General features: G+C 33.7%; 1 protein-coding gene across 1 annotated transcript; it reads right to left on the bottom strand.

Moving 5' to 3' along the window:
- On the bottom strand, positions 1 to 22,778 carry LOC118036127 (TMV resistance protein N-like). Its single transcript, XM_073405556.1, is given in 13 exon segments — positions 1 to 36; positions 2,324 to 2,377; positions 2,467 to 2,514; positions 2,615 to 3,068; positions 3,393 to 4,333; positions 4,932 to 5,453; positions 5,555 to 5,830; positions 5,943 to 7,035; positions 10,102 to 10,241; positions 15,848 to 16,133; positions 16,513 to 16,562; positions 16,564 to 16,636; positions 22,705 to 22,778. Coding segments are annotated over 10 exon segments (3,702 nt in total). The 3' UTR covers positions 1 to 36; positions 2,324 to 2,377; positions 2,467 to 2,514; positions 2,615 to 2,821.
- Positions 22,779 to 23,241: the final 463 nt, after the last annotated feature.

Genomic DNA, 23,241 nt, shown 5'->3' with positions numbered 1-23,241 from the left:
AGGAGACTTCCGGTATCGTGTTTGCTGTTGTGTGGGCTGGAAAAAAGAAAGAGAAATTACAAAAATAAGCACCCAGTAAAAAGATAGGCTAGCATTTCAACAATAACACAACCCCCAGAAGAAAAATGTACATATTTCTCATGCATGAATAAAAACTAAAGTGTGGAAAACCAAAAACCATTCAGGGTGTCTGCCGATGTGTCTTTTGTTGAATGGAATTAGGCAAAAAATAACAGGGAGGAAATCACAAGAATAGCAGGAGCCATTCATTCATGCTTCTTTCAAATTCACTTGCATTACATCTACATCATGCCTTGAAGGCAACATCTCTATTTATGGTTGCGTTGCCTTTCACTTTAAATTAAGGATTTAAAGAAAACAACACAATCGTTCAAAGTCATTGAAGAAACTTTGCTTAGAGCAATAAGGAGAAGACTTCAGAGCTGTTCATCCAAATAAATTAGGATAAATCAATCTTCTATCAGTGCATCTGTTTCCTCAGCAAAATAGGAGAAGGGTGAATCAATGAATGTCCTGTTAGAAGGCCGGGTAACTATCAATTTCATAAGAGAAGAGAGACGGGATCGGAGGCTAGATCACATCCCTTCCAGTTAATTGCTTTTGTACCTGTACGTGGATCCCGTCCCGAATCACTAAACAGGAAATAGTGAGGGCTCAGAACTTCTATTCTTCATCTTAGAATCAGGTAGAATGCTTTGCCCTCAAAAAATGATAGGAGTAGAGAAACTTTGATTTTGTAGAGGGAACATCCTCCAATGGAAGTATATAATGCGATACCTCATCCAACTTCTGACCGTTTCCTAGTGACTTTAGATGGTGGCGATCTTAAAGGGGCACAAACCCCTTTTCCACTTTGAGGATATGTGGTTGAAAGTTGATTGTTTCTTTGATCAGGCATTGATTCTGGAGCATAATGTTATCAGGTGATCTTACTTTTAGTTTTTCCTTGCTAAGAAGTAACTAGGTTTGGGGTAAGATCTCATGGGGAAGTAATAGATAAGTGCTCTGAATTCTACTAGTGCGAAGCAGAAAGATCGGTAGAAACATTGTCTCCAGAAATAGAATTAAGGAGGACCACAGATGAGGCATAGTTGGAGGGTGATGTCTAAAGCTTTAAAGATTTTGAAAGGAAATATTTCCACGGGATGACTGCTCACAAGAGGAATAAACTTATTGTGAGACTTGAGCAGAAAACACCTATTGTCGGTTTAAAGAACTTAAAGTTCAAAATAACATTCTAGACATTGGCTCCAAATAAAAGCTTGTATTTTCCCAGTAATCTCTGCCTGGTGAGGTCCTTTTTTATATTTCCTAGTTTATCACGGGGAGGGGGAGCAAGTCCAAGAAACAATCACACAACACAATTTCTCCTTTGTATAGTTGATCCATTTCACAACACAACACATTCATATCCATCTATGGTGGCAATCCAACCCCTCCCTCAGAATTTTTGGTTTCATTTGTCCTTGTTTTTTTTTCCATTGAACCTACATGTTGCAAAAGAGCACTAACAGTGGTTGCAACCTGCAAGCCATTGACAATTTATCATTTGTTCACCTATATCCCATTGCGAGCTCAAGAAAAACCTAAAACCAACTTCAATTGAACATTCACAGACCAATTATCTCAAAGTTATATTAATTTTCTCATGCTCCATAAATTTAATGGATCTTTAGACAGAACGAACTTAATTCTAATAATTTCCTTCTTTTAAACAGGCCTCAAGATTCCAAAATAAATGAATACCTAACTTCTTCAGCTTTTGAAGTAGTTCTATCCTCACCAATTTTCTAAGTTAATAACCCTAACCAATTTTGAAGTAGCACAAGGGGAGTACAAAATAGAGCACTAAAGGAGGACAGACTGAATAGGAGAGAAAAAACAGTTCCTAAGAACTTAAATATCTAAAGTAGTGGTCAACAAAAACAAAGAGAAATTAATCTTCTTATAAGGAATAAACGAAAAATGTACTTCTAAGCAACCCAAACTTAATTTTTCTAACAGGTCTGGTACCTCAAGAGGCCAGGAATGTGTTATTAGTTATTTAGCCCTACCATTTCATCAACTCTTACCCCTCATCATTGTAAGATAGTTTCCAGATTCATTTAACTCTAATTGTAGCTTATCTAGAAAACCCTTAGAGAAAACTCCCAACGACATCCGCCAGCTCTCAACCTTCATTAGTAATAAAAAATCACTTATGCAGTCTAATTTATTTAATATCAAGCATTTACAAGTTTTCCTCTTTAACAAGGAAGGAGACACAGAATGGGTCGACGATATCATTCACATATGTACGTACCTGTAATTTAGGCCGTAGGGCTTCTAGGGGTCCCTTGGGCTTCTCAACACCTTGCTGTTATGATCATCAAATGATATTAGGTAAGCATCTCAATGCAACCAATTTTAAGTAAAATAACAGAAAAAACACGTGAAAAACAGAACCTTTCCTAGCTCCCAATCAGCAGAATCAAAGAATGCACGCTCATGGTCCTAAAATCCAAATCATAACTTAGAAAAAAAAAATAAAGCGATAATTTAATATTAACAGTAAGGATAATATAAGAAAAAAAAGATTAATTTTTTATGATACCTGGAACGTGACGTTTTTTTTTTATTTTTATAAAGCTTGTAAAAGCGCATAACAATCCTGCACATTTGTGCATCCCTCAAGTTCTTTTTCATTCAAAGTATACTCCTGCATCTTCCAACCAGTTCGCTGTCCTCTTGGTGCACGGCCTCTACAGAAAACCCAACGTCTTTTTTAACTCCAACTTCTCGAGAATTGCACACAATATTGCTAACTCTCCCTGCAGGTTTTCCAATACCCCTGTTTGGTTGCCCTTTTTAACCTTGCTCCAGTGGGATATCTCCTATCCCTTGGACCGAAGAAGTACCATCGCCGACTCTCCAATGCGGATAGCTCAGGTAACTCCTCAGGATCCCACTTGTAAACATCAACATCGGGAATAGTATCAAACTTAAAACTATTCTCACATATCTTCCTCTTCAAGAAGTATAGCACAAGCTCATCAGACAGGTGTAACCTAATTTCAATGGCCAAACCTTGTCAGCAACACCAAAAGAATGTTCACCAGACATTAATATGAATTCAAGACCTAGAATACTTCCAACATGATGCATTTTATTAAGTAGTGATTTCAGAAGAGCAAATCCAAATAATATGTACTTTCTTTAACTAGTGACATGTAGTAGTAGATCTAATCTTTTTCAAATATTTTATTTTTTTCCTAACAGGAGAAATTATTTTTCTAACTTCGTTAACATTCAGTTCTTAAATTTCAGTATTCCCTGTTTCATTTACTTGAAGTGGTTGATAAGTCAACGTATAAAATAAAATTAATTATTACCTTTTCAATGATCCCGATACAGATGAAATCTCAACTTCACTGAGAATATTCATCCATCTTTGTACCTTCTCCTCGTTTTCTCTGGAATTTTCTTCATTCTTATCAAAGACAATTGTGTAACTCTCTGTTTGATCATCTATCTTTGATTGTTCGACATTATAAGAAACTGGAAACACAGTGTCCGCTCTCATCTCATCAATGAATCCGAAAATCTTGACAAGTTCTTCAAAGCACCAAGGTAAAGAAGCACAATCTCTTGCAAATATAATAATTGACAGCCCTGATTCTTCAATGGCCTCAAAGAGTCTGGATCTAATTGCCATTACTTTCTCTAGTTCCTTGTCATCTGGGACAATGACTCTCAGGGCTAGAGCTGTATTTAAATGGGTGAAATCATGTGTAGCGTCTGTGCCTCTAAAGCTAAGGAAAAAATCTTCCATCCATTGACGGTAAGATGAAGAAACCGATAAAGAAGCTTTATATAAAGAAGATGCTTCTTTGCTTACAACAATAAAATGGGCAGAAGATTGAAATGATGGATAATATAACAAACAGACACCACAAGTCTTCACCTTTACTCCTGGCTGGAAAGAATGAAATGACAACTCAATGTTGCTAAAGGATTCATGCTTCCATTCTTTAAACTCTTTAAGGTAATCAAAAGATAGATAGAATAGCCAAATATGATCTGACAGAACTTGGATAGAGTTACAACTAATACACATCGGTGAAGGATAATTCTCTCTTCCATTGGCTTTGAAATGACAAAAAAGAGAAGGACTTTCACCATTTGCACTGAATGCAACACATGCAACAAACCCCATGCTCCAACTAGGCACTTGCACACTAATTAAAGATCCCTTACTTTGATGGTTAAACAAGCCTGGAATTTCATTTCCTGGAACAACGATACCAAATCCAGGTCTTGGATTAGACAAACCCTGTACCATGAAAAACCAAAATGTTAGATGGAGAGGAGAGGGAGAGAGATACAGAGAGGTTGAGGTATGATTAAGAGAAGACCTGGAGGTATCTTTCAAGCATGGTCAACCCCAAGCTGTCTTGGCCGTTATGCTTGTACAATTCCCAGCAGTCAAGACATATGAACTCTGATCTTTTGGAACTGCTTAGCTTTATCGGATCTGGAATTTCTTTTAGGCGTATACAACCATTCAAATTTACTGTTTGAACTTTTGATGGAACCTCAGGCAATGATTCAAGCATCCTACAATCCTCCAAGACAAGTGTTTCAAGTCCAGAAAGCTGATTTATGCTCCTAGGAAGGCTAACAAAGTTATTCCGGCTCAGATCTAAAGACCTCAATGAAGATAAGCTACCAATATCTTCAGGAATTGTCCCTTCTCTTAGATTGCATGCGCATAAATCCAGTACTTTTAAAGAACACAAACCCGACAAAGAAGGCAACCTTTGATCCGTGAGACTCACAGCTATTCTTTTGCATCCATCAAAAGATAATACCTTAAGATTCTTTAAAAGAAAAATGGATTTTGGCGGTTGTCTTATTGAAGTTCCACTTACATCAAACTCCTCCAAACTTTCAACTTTCCCCAAATTCTCTGGTATATTTTCAAGTTCAGAGCAGTCAAACAAATCAAGTTTTTTAAGGGATTTCAAGCAACCTATGCTACTCGGAATGATTTTAAGGTTCTTACAGGTTTTCATGCTCAATACTTCTAAGCCAATCAAATGATGAATTGATGAAGATAGTTGTTCAATACCTGTCCCATCCAAACGAAGCACCATCAAATAGTTCATGTTTCCTACTATATCTGGAAACTTCTCAAGTTTTGAGCATCCATCAAGAATGCAAACTTTGAGTGATTCCATTTCAAGGTTGCATGGGAGAATCCTAATACTTTCGCAATCCATAAGATTCACATATTGAAGCTTCTTGTGATGAGCAAGTGATGGATGGACCTCAGACAAACTTTGACAACCTTCAAGAATCAGACTCTCGAGATTTGGAATTCCAGTAAGATCTGGAGTCTTGATCAGGTTTAGTGAGTTGCTGAGATTGATGATTTTCAAATTAACTGCACTCTGCAATCAGGCAGAGGAGAAGAAATATGGATACTACTATCATACATATATAGGAAAACAATAAAAAGAAATACAAAGGCTCTTAAATTAGTTGATCTCACCTTAGACTCATACCATAATTGCTCAATTCTACTGTTAGCCATGTGAAGTTCAACTAACTCATCCACCTGTAAACCAGCTGGCAATGATTTTGAAGGGTAAGAATGCCATTCGAGAAATCGTAACTTATTGGAAAGATCTTCAGGTCCTTCAGAAAGCTGCACGTTGTTGATTTTGAGCAATCTTAGTTTGCTCATTTTAGAGAAGGCTTCCATGTTCCATCGTGCCTCTCTTATTCCAGGCATGTCCAAGAAAATGGCTTCTATTTTTTCTTTTCCCTGTCAACCAAAAGGGAATACAAGTAAAAAACAAATACAAAGTAAAGATGGAGCATAAATTAAAATAAAATTTATGAAATCTTATGGATAATGTTCTCTATCAACTACTCACTGTGTTGTCCATCAATGCAAGGCAGACATCCTCATATGTCCACAATCTACTACGCCTTCCAGGCTCTTCAAGGGATTCACAACGAACAATTTCCTTACCCATTATCTGTAATAAATTATGCATCCAGACTTGATCCCGAGAGACACTTATGAGAGATCTCTCAATAAGAACTGGTATTCCGATACCTGCATGGAATCCACGGCTTTCAAGTATCCTTGTTATTCGATCAATTTTAAACCCCTTCAGGAAACATGCAATGTCTAAAAATATTTTCTTATCTGATTCATGGAGGCCATCAAAACTAATGCGAAGCACATCAATGATTTTTCCGTCAGGAATCTCATTCATTCTATTAATTGCACCTCTCCATTCAGGAATACTTCTTGCATACAAAAACGAACCTATAACTTCAAGAGCCAGTGGAAGGCCATTAGCATAACCCACAACTTGCTTTGATAATTCCACGAAATCTTCAGCAGGCTGGTCATTTTTGAAAGCTTTCTGGCTAAATAACATAAGAGCATCATCATCATTCAATTTTTCAGCCTCATAAATTTTAGTATCATCATTTCTAGTTAACACATTTGTATCTCTGCTTGTTATGATAATTTTGCTCCCTGGACCAAACCATCCAGGCTCCTCAGCCAAGAATTCTAGTTGTTCTTTGTCATCTACATCATCAAGGATAAGAAGAATCTTTTTAAGTCGTAACCTCCGCTTTATCATCTCAATCCCTCTATAAGAATCCCATATATTAGCACGTTCCATTAAGATTTCAGAAAGAAGTTGTTCTTGCAAACGACGTCGGCCATCTTTCTCAGCAAAAACTTCTCTGACATTTGCTAAGAAGCAACTGCCTTCAAATTGCCAACGAATCCTGTCATATAGTACCCTTGCAAGAGTCGTCTTACCTATGCCACCCATTCCACAAATCCCTATGAAGATTGCTTCGCCAATTTCTTCACCTATATAACCATTTAATACCTCTAGACAAGAATCTATTCCAACTAATTTTTTGCTAATTGTTGGCAGAGTGACGCTTAATTTGTAGAATATATATTCAACAATTATTTTAATTGATTCCGACTCATTCCTGCATATGATGGTGGAAAACATTAATCATGTTGTGTGCGAATCAAATCAGATAGTGATAATGGAAAAAAAAATATTAGCTCGAAAATGTATGGCTGTTAGCTGAAAATTAATACATCAATCTTTGAGAAAGATAGGGCTCTGACAATAGTAGCTTCAAGAACATAGACGAAAAGGAAAGAATAAACTGAAAACGGAATCTAGAATCACACAGTTACTAAAGAAGCATGCTTTCATGAACAAAAGCTAGGAAATAAAATATCCATTAAGTTTGGTTTTAACAGACCAAAATGTAAATAGAGTTCTATCATATATATAATTTTTTTACCACTAAGTTATTTTTTATAATTATTTTTAACAAAAAATTTCAACTATCTTGCATAGTAAACATTTTAAAAAACAACTTAATTTTTGAGTTTTTTCCCTTACTAGCATAGCTCAATTTTTTTTTTTCGGATTAACATAGTTGAAGTGGTTTGCATAAATCTAATCCATGCACCTTGGATTCACATATATGAAATATAAAATTGAGGGACAAAATGAATATATGGAGAAAAAAAAAAAGACTATTTTTTTTAACATGTGAGACTTGCATGTCTCAAGTTGAGACAATGATACCTGTGTGCAATTGAGAGATATATAGAGCCTAATTTCAATCAATCAAATATTAAAATCTAAAAATAAAAAAAAATTATTCAATTAAAAAAAGCAACTAGATTTAACAAAGAATAAGAAATAAAAAGACCTGAGACAACCCTGATTAATTTAAAATTATTAAAAAATTCTATAGAAAGTAAATAAAAAAAAATTAATAGAGCTCAATCTCTAATTAAATTAAATGCTGAAAGATGAAACTAAAAAAAAAAAAAAAACATGAGCTTAAAAAAAAATTTAACTCAAACGAATCTCCTAAACCTAGGTTAATGCCCCAAATTCTCAGCTCGTTAAATCCTAAATTTAGACTCAACCAAGAAGCTCATATCAATATTAAAGTATGAAATCAAAAATATATATATCAATTTTAAAAACTTCTAAAGGTAAAAAAACATGACAACAAAAATGGAGGATAAAATACAAAAAAAATAAATAAAAATAATCTTAAATAAAATAAATTGTAATCAAAAGAATGAGATTCAAATCAAATATATTAGAAGATTAAAAGGGTATGAAATTGAAAACAATTTTTAATTCTATAAAATAATTCAAATAAAAAAATATCAAATGAAAAAAATATATACCAAACAAAAAAACAATGAAGGGCTGATGTAAAATTTTAAAAGGTTGGGTGTGGAATTCGAGAGAGAGAAAAGAAAAAAGTTATTTGGTGCCAAACCAAAGGCAATTACCTCTGATATGCCACCTGGAGAGGCAGGGCATGCCGTGGCGAAATAGAAAATAACAATGAAGGTTTTTTTTAGGAGTTGTAAGCCATTGCACATGCCGCTTAAATAAGGGAGGACGGCTTACTCGCTTACGTGTTTTACAGATGCTCCAGCCATTTTTGTTTCTTATATATATATATATATATATATATATATAAACACACACACACATACTAAATAATAATAAAAAATATGAATAAGCCCTTGAAGGCAATGTAAGGAATTTTTTATTTAAAGGCTATGGTCATTTTTATTGTGCTGTGAAAAGTAAATTTTTTTTAAAAAGCGCATATACCAATTTTTTTTTTCTTTTAAAAGCTACTATATAATTACACCGTACACATTTTAAAAAAAAATATCAAATTGCTCCCTATCAATTCTATAATGACCATAAAAAGACTCTATTATTCCTAATAGCTAGTTTTTTTTTAAAATGAAAAAATAATAAATTTATTATCCATGGTAAATCAAGATATTTTTACTGTACTTTTCCCACGAACTTTAAATTTTTGTTAATACAATTGATATAGTTATCCACTATTATTCTAAAATAGAATCAGAAAAAAGTATTCTGATCATACTAAAAATATCTTTGTAATATTTTATATTTTTATAAAGATGACCCAATAAATTCAATTAAATAATAGAAATTGCTCTGACCGAATAAGCTAATTTTACATTAATTTTCTATTTCTTAACAAAAGGACACCTGTCAAATTTTAATTCCAAATTAAAAAGAAAAACATAAAAATTAAAATATTCACGAAAATTAAAAAACATTATAAATAAATTTCTCTTTTATTTTTAAATAGTTGGAATTTTTTTATTCATGATGGAAAATCTTTTTATTTTATTTTGAAAAGCTAAAACCAATATATTAAAAAACTTTAGTCAATTTTTCATTTCTTATGATGAATTTGTTGTCATTTCTTCACAATTTTTATTTTTTAAGCCAACTTTTTATTTGTTCATGCTAGATTTGTTTTCAACTTTTTTTTTTTACATTTTCATTTTTCTATCTAATATTTTTTTCAAAATATAAAGAAAAACCCAAGAAAAGAAAGAAATTTTATGTAAAGATTAGAAATGCTTGATCACATAAGATCAATATTTCATAAAAATTGAATTTAAACCATTCATGCATATGAAAAAATATTACATTTACTACCAAGTGTTTCATCAACAAATCCATAATTTTACCATTCATTGAATTTTTATTTCCCATCTTTTGATTAACAAAACTCAAAGAACACTAAAGCATTTGCTAATTAATTGATTTGCGATAAAAATATATATATATTAAATTAAAAAATAATTTTTCTAGTGTGCACAAAACATTAAAAAAAGATAAGAAAAAAAAACGATTTTCATTGGTAAATAAATAAAAATTAGCAAGAAATTAAAGAATTTTTTTAATTTGTATTCAAATTTTATTTAAAAAAAATCTTTTACCATTGAAATTTGGAAGGCGCTCCTCTTTTATTTTAAGGTCGTTAAATAGCTATTTAATGGATCAAAAATATATAATAATAAGTATTTATTCAATAATTAATTTTGATATACTTGTTTTATTGTGATTATTTTGATATTTAATCACACAGTTCAATTGAAAAAAAAAACTATGTTCATCATTGAAACAATACGGGGCGGATTTGAGAGTAAGAACATGTAGATATATGATTTACCTATTCCGTACGTCCCAGCCTGATAGATTGCCCACCGTAGAGAGACAATCTTTCCAGTTCCGGACCTTCTCCAAGTTTTCCTTGAAATTTTGTTCATGCTCACCGAAGGCTTCCTCATATTGCCCTTTCTGCTCGGCTACCTCTAGCGGAAATTTGAAGAAAGATAAGGATGTTTCAATGGAAGAAAGGTTTCTCTGTTTCTTTGAATATTAACGTGAATATACAACTTGCTCTTCTATACGAGCTGCTGTTTTTTATAACATTACAAGTTGCTTAATTTGGATACATTGACTTGCCATTCTTAGCTGATCTATTTCCATAACAATCCAACGTCTCTTTCTCTTTCTGGTTCCTGTCATAAACTTCATTGCTGCTGCTGTTGATTTATTTCCATAACAAGCCAACGTCTCTTTCTGTTTGTGTCTTGTTACCATGAGAGTTGGTTTGTTTCCATTGTTGCTGGCGATTCTAATTAGCCAACGTCTCTTTGATTTGTTTCCATGTTGCTGCTGACTGCTGCAGTTGATTTGTTTCCATGTTGGTTTCCACGTTGCTGGCTTACAGCTGCAGTTGAATTGTTTCCATGAGCATCTGTCTTATTACCATTAACATCCTCCCTCAAACTAGGCCGGAGTCGGAGGCATAGTTTGTCTTTGAAGTAAGCCAATGCACTTTTGGACATGGGTTTGGTGAAGATGTCAGCTATTTGTTCATGGGTGGAGATGTGCTGAGTGATGAGAAGACCAAGGGCAACACGCTCACGTACAAAGTGGTAATCCAATTCAATGTGTTTGCTACGAGTGTGAAACACAGGATTGACAGTCATGTGTAAGGCACTGAGATTGTCACAGTAGAGGATAGGTGGTGAAGAAGGTGATATGTGAAGATCTTGTAGAATGAAGGTTAGCCATGTAAGCTCTGCCGTTGTATTAGCCATAGCTCTATATTCTGCCTCGGTGCTGGAGCGAGAGACAGTGGGTTGTTTCTTTGCACACCAGGAAATGAGATTACTACCAAGGAATGTGCAGTATTCAGTTGTGGAGCGTCTTGTTGTAGAGCAACCTCCCCAATCTGCATCTGAGAAAGCACAAAGATCAAGTGTAGAATGGGAAGTAAAATTTAATCCAGTGTCAATTGTGCCTTTGACATATCTTAAAATACGATGAACCATTTTGAAATGTATAACAGTTGGAGCATGCATGAATTGAGAGATAAAATTGACACTGTAAGATATATCAGGTCTTGTGAGTGTGAGATATTGTAAAGCACCAACAAGCCCACGAAAAAATTGTGGATCTTGCAATAGCATATCAGTTGCTGCCATTTTAGTCTTAGCTTCAAGCGGTGTGCTCATTGGTTTACAGTCCACCATACCAGCTCGTTCCAGGATTGTCAGCGCATAGTGTGATTGAGAGAGATGGAGTCCTTCAGATGTGTGAGTAATTTCAATGCCAAGAAAATGATGAATGGGTCCTAAATCTTTCATTGCAAATTCGGAGCTCAACAGTTGAATCAGGTGCGTAACCAGAGGAACAGACGATCCTGTGAGGAGTATATCATCAACATAAAGAAGAAGGATTAAAGTATCAGAGTTAGAGTGAAAAATAAAAAGTGATGGATCTGCAAGACTACAAAAAACCCATATTTAAGAAGGAAGATACTAAACCGATCAAACCAGGCACGGGGTGCTTGTTTGAGACCATAAAGAGCCTTTTTGAGCTTGCACACATGTGATGGGTACCGTGGATCAGCTGTTCCTGGAGGTTGTTCCATATATATGTCTTCTGAAACAAAACCATGCAAGAAGGCATTTTTCACGTCAAGTTGACGTATGGACCATTTGTTAACTAGTGCTATGGAGAGAACCATACGAATAGTTCCTGGTTTGATAACTGGAGAGTAAGTCTCAGTATAGTCCAATCCATCAACTTGGTGATACCCCTTTGCTACTAATCGAGCTTTCAAGCGGTCTAATGAACCATCAGGTTTGAGTTTTGTTTTTAGAATCCCATTTTAGACCCAATAACATGCATGACAGGTGTGCGAGGGACAAGTTCCCAAGTCTGATTTCTATGGAGAGCGTCAAGTTCCTCGTCCATTGCAGCTTTCCAGCCAGGGTGAGCTAATGCAGACCGAAAGTTAGAAGGCTCACGTGGAATGGTTGCTGAAGTCCTAGAGGATATTAAGGCATATTTTGGATTAGGCTTAAGGATGCCTCTTTGTGATCTAGTAACCATGGTATGTGAAGGAGGGGTTGCACGTGGAGAATAACCAAGTTGCAAGTTTGATTCCAGAGAAGCAGGATTGGGTTGTGAGTGAGAGAGGTGTTGTCGATGCATTTCATCTTCATGGTCAGATTCTACCAAATGTATTTCAGTTATATTATCAGTTCTAAGGTGTTGCTCTGCCATTCCAACAACATTGTTGTGTTCTTCCTGTTGTGTATCGGCTACTGTTTCAGCCAACTGTATTAGTGATAACATAATCAGCATGTAAATTAAGACAAGATAGGTACAGTTACTTTTTTCTGACATTCCAACACCATTGTTGTTGTGTTCTCCCACTCCAACAGCATGGTTGTGTTCTTCTTGTTGTGTTTCGGCTACTACATCAACACTGTCCTGCTGCTCTGCAATTGTATTAGTAATAACATCATCATGTAAATTGAGACAAGATGGTATAGTGACTTGCTCTGCCAATCCATCGGCATTGTGGTGTTCTGCAATTTCAAACGGCACTAGCATGTTGTTCTGCATAAACATCAGGTAAATTAAGAGAAAATGGTAAAGTGTTTAGTGATGAGCTTGAGCATGGTGGAGTGGACATTGGGGGTTGTATTTCTGCAGCAGCAGAGTTAGAGATAGTAGGTGGCAGCCATGAATCAAAAATGCTTATAACATGTGTAGGAGATGGAGTGATGTAGTTCTGAATTTTTTGTTTATAAGGAAAAAATGACTCATCGAAGACTACATGACGAGAAATAATCATTTTTTTTACTAGAAGGGTGAAAGCATTTGTATCCTTTATGTTTATCACTATATCCTACAAAAATGCATAGAACTGTTTTTGGGTCAAATTTATTTTGTTTTGTATCCCATGTGTAGGGAAAGCACTTAGACCCAAAGACTCTAAGAGATGAGTATATAGGATGATTACCATGTAACATGAAATATGGAGATTCAAATTTAAGTGCGGAAGAAGGCAATCTATTCATAAGATAAACAGCAGTAGTGAAAGCTTCAACCCATAAAGATAAAGGAACACCACTATGAAATAACATGGTCATACCTAGTTCTCGTATTACTCGATGTCTTCTTTCTACTATACCTGTTTGTTCCGGTGTATAAGGACATGATATCTGATGAACCACTCCTGTTGAGAGGAAGTGTGATGATAGTTTGGAATTTATGAACTCTCCCCCTCCATCAGAGTGAAAGACCTTGATATGCTTGTTAAATTGTCGAGTAACAATAATGCTCAAAGGCAAAATAAGCATCAGCAAAGTCAGACTTATGTAGTAATGGGATTATCCAAGTGTATTTAGAAAAATCATCTACTAAACACGCATAATATCTGAACTTTCCTATTGATAAAACAGGAGCAGGTCCCATAAATCACAATGGATTTTTTCAAAAATACCAGAACTAGAATGTTCAGAACGAAAAAAAGGTAATCGACTAAGTTTTCCAAATTGACAACTGTCACAAACATGTTCATATTTTGTGGTTCCTTTAACATCTATCAAACTTTTATTGTGCAATAATTGTAAAGCAGAAAAATGTGGATGTCCTAGGCGTTGATGCCAGATATCTGTTGGTCCTGATCTGAAACGATTAGAAAAGTAGAGCTCAGGCATGGTGGATAGAGCATAGAGGTCACCCTTGCGCCATCCTGTGATCACGGGTTGTCCTGTCTGTCGTTCCTTAATACAGAAATCAACGTCAGAGAATTCACAATTAACAGGAAATTGAGATGTTAACTGACTTACAGAGAGTAAATTTTTTTTCAAGTCGGGTACTAACAATACATCATTAAGTGGCAGTATTTTATTTTTTCTGTGTGATGGAGGAATCTCCAACACCATGTATTGATATAGAAGAACCGTCACCAATAAGAACAGAGTCTGAACCATAGTGATTGCGAAATATTTTTTAACATACCTGGATTACCTGTCATGTGGTTGGAAGCTCCTGTATCAGAGATCCATTCCGTTTCAGTGATAGTATTGTCCAAGGTGAGAGCAGCCAAAGCTTGTGGTAGGTCTCCGTGTTGATTTGATCGTTTAGGCACCCACCAGCATATCTTTGCAATATGACCTGGAACACCACAGTACTGGCAGGTTTCATCTCTGTATAGCTCACGTTCTGCAGGAGTCATTCGATGCTCTCCAGATGGAGGAGGTCGTTTCTGTTTTGAATCTGAAGTGGATCTGGCAGTGTACGTATGAGTTTTATCTTTAGGTTGTTGTGCATGGAATCCTCTCCCGGTAGATATAAAGCCTTGTCTGCTGCCATGGTTTCCTGAAAAATGATGTTGAGGGCGCTGGTGCTTTTGCCCGTAGAATGCCAGCTGAGGAGTGAATGAGTTATTTGTTTGATTGGTGAACCAGCTTCTTCTTTGGTCTAAGCTCTGTAATTGAGAGACCAACTCCGAGTAAGAAGGTCTTGGTGGTTTCAGCATTGTGGTAGTGAAGGTTTCATATTGAGGGCCGAGACTTGTGAGGAGGCAAAAGATTTTTTTCTTTATCTGAAATTGGTTTCCCAATAGCTGCAAGGTCATCGCATAGTCCTTTGAAGATTCGAATGTGTTCTCCAACGGTTTCTGTCATCTTCTTTGCGAAAATAGGTGACTTGTTGTCTGAGGGTGAATTCTCGTTCTTGGGAGTCTTCTGCATATTCATTCTTTAGAGCACTCCAGACAGCAAAGGCTGTGTCTAGGCCTACTGCAAGGCCTAATGTATGTTCTGAAAGAGTACCAATCAACCAGCCACGAAGTAGTCGATCTGCCTTTCCTCCAGACAATATATTCTTCTGTTAGTCTTGGTAAAGAATCTGTGGTGGTTGTAGAATCTGGTACAGTATATTTGTTTGGGATTGAATCTTCATTGATGAGATGATCAACCAAGTCTTGACTTTCTGCAAGAGCTAAGGCTTGTTCTCTCCATAGTGGATAATTTGTGGGGCTGAGCTTGAGGGTAATGAAATTACCAACATTGAGTGACAGAGTTGACATGTTGTTGGTTCTGCTAAGATGTATATTCACACGGGCTCTGATACCAAGCGGAAATTTGAAGAAAGATAAGGATGTTTCAATGGAAGAAAGGTTTCTCTGTTTCTTTGAATATTAACGTGAATATACAACTTGCTCTTCTATACGAGCTGCTGTTTTTTATAACATTACAAGTTGCTTAATTTGGATACATTGACTTGCCATTCTTAGCTGATCTATTTCCATAACAATCCAACGTCTCTTTCTCTTTCTGGTTCCTGTCATAAACTTCATTGCTGCTGCTGTTGATTTATTTCCATAACAAGCCAACGTCTCTTTCTGTTTGTGTCTTGTTACCATGAGAGTTGGTTTGTTTCCATTGTTGCTGGCGATTCTAATTAGCCAACGTCTCTTTGATTTGTTTCCATGTTGCTGCTGACTGCTGCAGTTGATTTGTTTCCATGTTGGTTTCCACGTTGCTGGCTTACAGCTGCAGTTGAATTGTTTCCATGAGCATCTGTCTTATTACCATTAACACCTCTGAGGGATCTACATCATAAAAAACTGGGAGAACAGTGTGGCCCATCTCTTTCATGCACTGAACAATCTTGACAAGTTCATCCAAACACCATGGTGAAGAAGCGTAATCTCTTGAAAATATAATGACAGAAAACCTTGATTCTTCGATGGCCTTCCAGAGAGCAGGTTCGATGGTCTTTCCTCTCTCGAGCTCCCTATCATCCATGTATACATCGATGCCTCTCTGTTTCAGATTAGAATATAGATGACTAGTAAAGTTGTTCCGGGTGTCTTTGCCTCTAAAACTAAGGAACACATCATACATATATAGTGGAGGAGGAGGAGATGAAGATGAGGTTATCCCTTGTACGCTGCTGGAAGCCATGAAAATCCCTATAGAGATAAATTAGTACCGATCCCTCAACTAGCTTGCTATTTTGTACAAGGCCTGCCCTGTGGTCAAACATAAAACAGAAGGTAAGATCAAGAAATTCGGCAATTAAATCTACCAATTAGCAATTTCAAGCTGGAACATGTATAATTCTACTTGGAAATCAGAAAACACCAAATTCCTACAAGTATTTCACGAATCTAGACCAAACAAACCGTGTGTAAGTGTTGGCTAAAGAGGCACAATATCCAGCCAAGCCCAGTATTTTTTTCTTCTTATGGTATCTTAGTAACCCACTTCCAAAGCCCTTTTCTTTCTTTTTATTCCAATGACTTCGAATTTTTTTCCGGTTTCTTGAGGTCAAGAACTCGTACTGGTATGTTTCCAATGATTTTCTTACGGATCTTTTTCTTTACACTGTAAAGAAGATGGAGTTTCGGTGGACAAAAAACAGAAAGAGAAATGAAAGGGATATCGAACGCGCATTGGCCACAACCATCACAATTGAGTGATTCATATTTTTTAATGAATTATCAAGTCCATATTATTTAACAAAATTTGTCTCTTTTCCAGCGCATAAAGCTTTTGCATTCCGAGAACTTTGCATTAATATGTGCATGCAAAAGTTCCAAGGTGAATCACAAAAATCGTTAATTATTGTCTAGATAAAAATAGTTAAAGTGAAAATAATAAGAATTTATAGAAATATTTTTAAGAGCAGGGGTTGGGACACACATCACAGTTGAAAAGTATTTTTTAATGAATTTTCAAACTAATAACTACAAAACTCTTACATTAAATATTATAAATTCCCATTGATTTTTTAAAAAATAAACTTAGCCACCACCCGATGAACTGGAACTAATTAACGAAAAACAAAAAAAAAAATCATATTAAATTGAGTTTAGAATCTCCAACTTTAATATTTTTATCACAAACAACCCCAACTTTAATTCCTCTCCGACCCCAAATACCACTTCCTTCTCCCATTCCGAATATCTCATCTCAAACCTTTTAACAACGGTGTTGGGATATATAATAGCAGTTATTTTTTTGAAGTATATTATTTTAAATATATTAAAATAATTTTTTATTAATTTTTTAAAAAAATAATTTTGATTTAAGTATGTTAAAAAAATTTAAAAATATAAAAAGTTAATTTAAAAAAAAATCAAATTTCCAAACTGTCTGAAACCGCTTTCCCAAACAAACTTTTTGGGATATTGATTTTAAGCACTCTGCTACACAAATCATTAGGATTATTCTTGAGGTGTCAACACTACTTTTATAGAAAGTTCTTATTGAAATAATCAAATTCTTTAAAACTTGTGTCGTCGTAAGCTTTTATTTTAACGGATATTTCCAACTTCTCCGGTGCACCTTCCGATTTTCCATAGATTTATAAGTTTCCGATTAAAAACTGGTAAGGAATTTGATACACAAGATCATGCAATTTAGTGATGTCATTTTTTGCTTTCAAGATTGGAGTTTTTTTGCATTTCTATCCATACAAAAACCTCAATTCTTGATCGCCCTCACCTTGTCAGAAACCTTAACCAATGAACCAGCCCCTCTGTCATCGTTGCAACAACTCCACTCCTTCACACCAGCCCAAATAGCCATATCAAACCACCACAACATCCACCTCCCATACCAGCAGCCCCAACAACCACTCTACAATCACCTCTTTCCCTCTCGTCAACAATTCAATAATTATAGCTTTGTTGTTAGGAGGTCTTTTCTTTTTATTGCTCCCCCAAAAATTGCATATTGGTTTTTTTTGTTTTTTGTATTTTTGTTTTGGTCCTTCTTCTTTTGATTTTTTATTTTCATCATTGAACCTTTAATAAAAGTTTTATTTCTTTTTAATTTAGTCCTTCAATTCCAATTTATAATATATTATACTTTTGAGTTTGGTTCTTATTTTTTTTATTTCTAGTTTTTTTAGTTTACCCTTTTATGACAATTTTTTTTTCAATTTCATCCTTCAATCCAAGTTTATTTTATTTTATTGTTTTTAATTTGGTCCTCAAATTTATATTTTTGTTTCCTTTTGCCCTTTTGTATAAGTGTTATTTCTTTTCAATTTAGTCCTTCGATTTTGAATTTTCATATATTTCTTTTTTTTGTTTGGTCTATATTCTTTGGATTTTTTCTTTTTTCCCTTAACTCTTTTATAAAAGTTTTATTGGCTTTTAATCTCACCATTCAATCCAAGTTTATAGTGTGTTATTTTTTTTTAATTTTATCTTTATTATTTTTTTATTTTATTTTTGTTCAAGTTATTTTTCTTTCCAATTAACCCTTCAATTGAAAAAATTTAGTTATACTTTAATTTATTTTTTATTTTGATTTTTATCTTTATTTTTTTATCATTTTTTTAAATGTTTAATATACTAGTGCTTGTATAACAAAACTGAATCCAACCTCTAGGATAATGTAGCCACCATAGCTTGAACACCAAATGCAAACTCATAAAAATGGTTCTCCGTCCAATAATGAAAATTCTTAACGCCCCTATGTCAAAATTAAGGCCGCTATTCATGAATGAATCCCAGCCACTCATCTCCCGACACTTTCTACCCGTAATTAAGATAGCATAGACGAAGACTCCAAGAGATAATCCAATATTTCTTCCTGCCTCAACTGTAATGCGGTTGATATTAATTGCAGCACCATTAAATACTGATCGCCGTTTGCCTATGTGGCTGCGGCTGTATTTTATTTAAAATACAGTTTGTCGTTGTTTGGTTAAGAAAAAAATCAATTTATTATTTATTAGGCCCCATTTAAATTCTGCGTTCGAAAAGCAGTCATTTCATGCTCTCTTTTGTTTACTGTTCATGTTAATTGCACTGTTCAATAAACAGTGCAATTAATATCAACAGTATATAGTATGCATTGTTCACTTGCCTGCGTGCTTTTTTTTTTTTAGTGTGTTATTTAAAAAAAAAAAACTAGTTTAGAGTGAATTTTATACATGATAATATTTTATCTAATTTTATTACATGCTAAAAATATTATGAAAACTGTAGTTTTTGTTGGATGTATTTCGTACGTAATGGAATTATAAACAGTTTCATGGAATAATAAAAATATTTTATATAAAGTATGATTTATTTCATGATATAATAGCAATAGTTAAATCCACAATATTTAAATTAAAAATCATAAGTACTAATATATATTTTTAAAATTATTTTATAACCTCAATTTTAAAAGCATTCTTAATCAAACACATTAAACTACTTTTTCTTCAACTTCAATTTCAACTATAGTTTTAATCAAATACCTATTTTTTCAAACCAAAACTTAACTAAAAATATTTTTTATAAAATAATTTTTTTCAAATCACAATCACAATCGTTTCCGTAATATCCAACACACTCTCACAAGGAGGAAGAGAACCAACCATCAGCGGCATCACCCTCTTCGCGACCATTACTTCCGTTGGCTCTAGAATAAATTTTTATTTTTGGCTTTCAGCACAACCTTTTTGTTACTGCATGATTACATAAATAATATACATTCATGGCTTAATTATAAAACCATTAATTATTTTTTTAATTAATTTTTTTATGACTCTCATAACTTTTTTTTCTTCAAAAAATAAACATTCTGATAAATAAATAAATAAATAAATAAATTTAAAAAATCACAATAATAGTATAAAGACGATTTAATTAAGAATTTTTTTTTTTTTATCGTTATTTCATATCATTAATGAATCCCAGCCACTCATCTCTGGACACTTTCTACCCATAATTAAGATAGCATAGACGACTCCAGAGATAATCCAATATTTCTTCCTGCTGAAGCACCATTAAATGCCTGCCTCAACCGTAATGTGGTTGATATTAATTGCAGCACCATTAAATACTCACAATATAACTTAAATTGTTCAATTTTTTTTGGATTCATTCTTTGATTTGCATCAATATTGCATTCTAACATTTGTTTTTGTGTATAATTTTTATGGCTTTGATTAAAAACTTGCGTCAACTTCTTTATTCACAATAAAATAAATTTAATCGGTCTTAATTAAATTGAAATCAATTTTTTAAAACAAAAATATATCTAGGCTTCGATCTATCTATCAGTTTGGTCTTTTATTTCTTTATTAATAATAATAATAATAATAATAATAATAATAACAATAACAACGTTGTTGTTATTAATTTATAATTTCTAATATACTAGTGCTTGTATAACAAAACTTAATCCAACCTCTTGGATAATGTAGCCACCATGGCTTGAACACTAAGTGCAAACTCATAAAAATGGTTCTACGTCCAATAACGAAAATTCTTAAAGGCTTAGCCTCACCATTAACATAGTCTTTTATGATTCAGATAGTTACTCACCCAGACCAATCTAAACGAATGAATATATATATATATATATATATATATATTATTTCAAGTTGGATGAAAACAAGCAATAAACAAGGAAGTAACTTGACCAACATAATCATTGAAAGTAATTCATACAATTCGTTGAATAAAAAGCTAACCCTCCACAATTCGCAGTACTCATTCACAGTAGTAATCACCCATAATCAAAATAAGAAGAATAAGTCCCACCAATTTTATAGCTCCTACATATTTTTTTATTAAAAGATTGATCTTAAGAAAATTATATAATTAACTGAGATTAAAAAAAAACATTAAATTAAATCCAAAAAACATTCCTCGCCACTACAACCCTTCATTTTCACAGCTCCATCCTGGTAACAAAATATAAAATGTTTTTTTAAGAAAAAACAATTATAAAGAATTTAATTAAATCCTAAACACAATTTCAACCATCAATACAAACATGACGGATTCCTCTATCATCAAACCATTTTTTTATAAAATCTCAAATAGTAAATAAAACAATTCAAAACAACATAAAAAATGGATTCTTTTTAAATATTATCCAAAAAGAAGAGATTTTGGGTTAGTGAGTTGTGAGGGGTTAATGAGTTTGAGGGATCGTATACTATTGATTTTGTCTTTGAAAGTTTTTGAGTCCAATCATTATACTATTATTTTGTCCATGCCTTTGATCTCTCCGTGGCTAACAATGTTATTTGCCCAATAACTTTAAAATATTCTTTGAAATATACTTTCATACTTAAAAAAATGATAAAAAAATAAAGAATTGATTAAGAGCTAAAAAAGGCTTTAAACAACAAATAAAAAAGATAAAACCAAAAACATAAAATTGAAACCAACAAGTCCAACCAATTTTTTCTTTCCTTCATTTATAATTACATGTTTATTAATTAAAAAACATGCAACAAAAATTTAATTATGAGATCGAGTAAAATAAAAAATAAAAAACACGGTATACATAATTATATATACATAAAAGTCCTGGGCATTGCAACTACTACATCAGCGGCATCACCCTCTTTGGGATCTTGATTTTCATCGGATTAGCACACAACACATCAAGTTGGCTGGAAAGGAGTGCCAAGGTGTGATTCTGAATAATTATTTTGCTATGCATCAAATAATTGTGGCTGCAGCTGATAACCCACCTGGTTTGACGTCAAATGATAATTCACATCGTTTTTTGATGAATTGTGCTGCAAGTGGTAGCGGACTTGGTTGACCGAATAGGCTGTGGGCAAAGGAGATCAATTTCCAAGAAATCCATTTCATTTAATTGGGGTTCTTGTTCACAGTCAGGAGGTGAAAGCGAATGCAGCCATGAATTCAACCATGGGCCTGATGCGATTGTAATTTTGTTTTTATTATTAACATGAGTATTGGAGCAATTTCTATATATCATGATTAATTATATAAATTATTAATAGCTGTAAAGTTTATTTGAGATAGCTAATTGAAGTTAAAGGCAAGATGATTATTAAGAGTGTTTATTGTCGTATTCATTTCATAAAAACATAATCTGAAAAAAACTAAAAATCAATTCAACCAGCTTTAATTAGATTCATTTGAAATCAAGAAACCAAACAGCTTGATACGACCTGAAAAAAGCAAAGGGATAATTTGATATTTAGGATAATCTAATTAAAGGAAGTTTACTTTCAAAAATAAAAATGAGATGAAACAATTACAAACATGTAATATAATTTCAATTCACAAAAGAAAAAAAAAGGGTCATCTCAGTGGAACAACATAAAAAAGCAAAAGAAAGTTTTTTCAAAAGTGAATGAATGATCAATGTTAATTTTTTTTCCCAAAAGCTTCTATAGAATAATAAATAATAACAGGAATATAAAAATAATGACTAGTCCCTGACTTGATGTAGTTCAATCGGTTTTAGAATTTTAAAATTGATATTGAATCGAACCAATTTTTTGTATCAGAAGCTAAGCTGGTAAAATCTACACATGTGATAGCATGTGAAGGTATACAAAATTATCAGTATGAGATTTTGTTCAAAGAACATCACATATTAGTACCAAAAGATGATTTAGTTCAAACAATAAAATAGGCATCAGTAACCATGCAATGCATCTAATATGTACAGACCTCAAAAACTGCTTGTAGAACATGTGAGCTCCTAGGTGCCCTCTTAACTGCTTCACGTTGCTGTTTAGCACCATGTATCCGCATGACATGGGATGGTAAGAACAAGTAAGAGAGCTATGACACAATTATCTAAGAAGAGCTTAGAACACACCAAAAAGCTACTTCAATGCCAGGTCCTGATTTGTTGCTAGAAGCAATAGTGGTGTTAAGAGTTGCAACAACTACATGGGAACCAGAATCCAACCACAAACTCATTAAATTCCAGATTAAAGTAGCGTATGTAAGGAACATGTATGAAGAATTTGTATCTTCGAAATTCGAATACAAGGATCTAAAATTAATTTTAGTGGGGACTATGCTAATGTGCCTCCTGCAACTTGCATGATGATTGAGTGAAATAGCCAAGACCCACTATAAACTTGCTAGTAAACAAAGTGCTCTTTCCCAAAACCAATTCATGAAATGGTTTTCGTCTGATGCTCAATCTGATCAAATTAAGATATTCAGAGTGCAATCACTGGTTTAAATCTTTTGTTT

This window comes from Populus alba, chromosome 17 (genome assembly GCF_005239225.2).
Source record: "Populus alba chromosome 17, ASM523922v2, whole genome shotgun sequence".
Classification (NCBI taxonomy): Eukaryota; Viridiplantae; Streptophyta; class Magnoliopsida; order Malpighiales; family Salicaceae; genus Populus; species Populus alba.
Note: the sequence above shows the minus strand (reverse complement) of the source record. Positions and strands in the feature narration are given on the sequence as shown.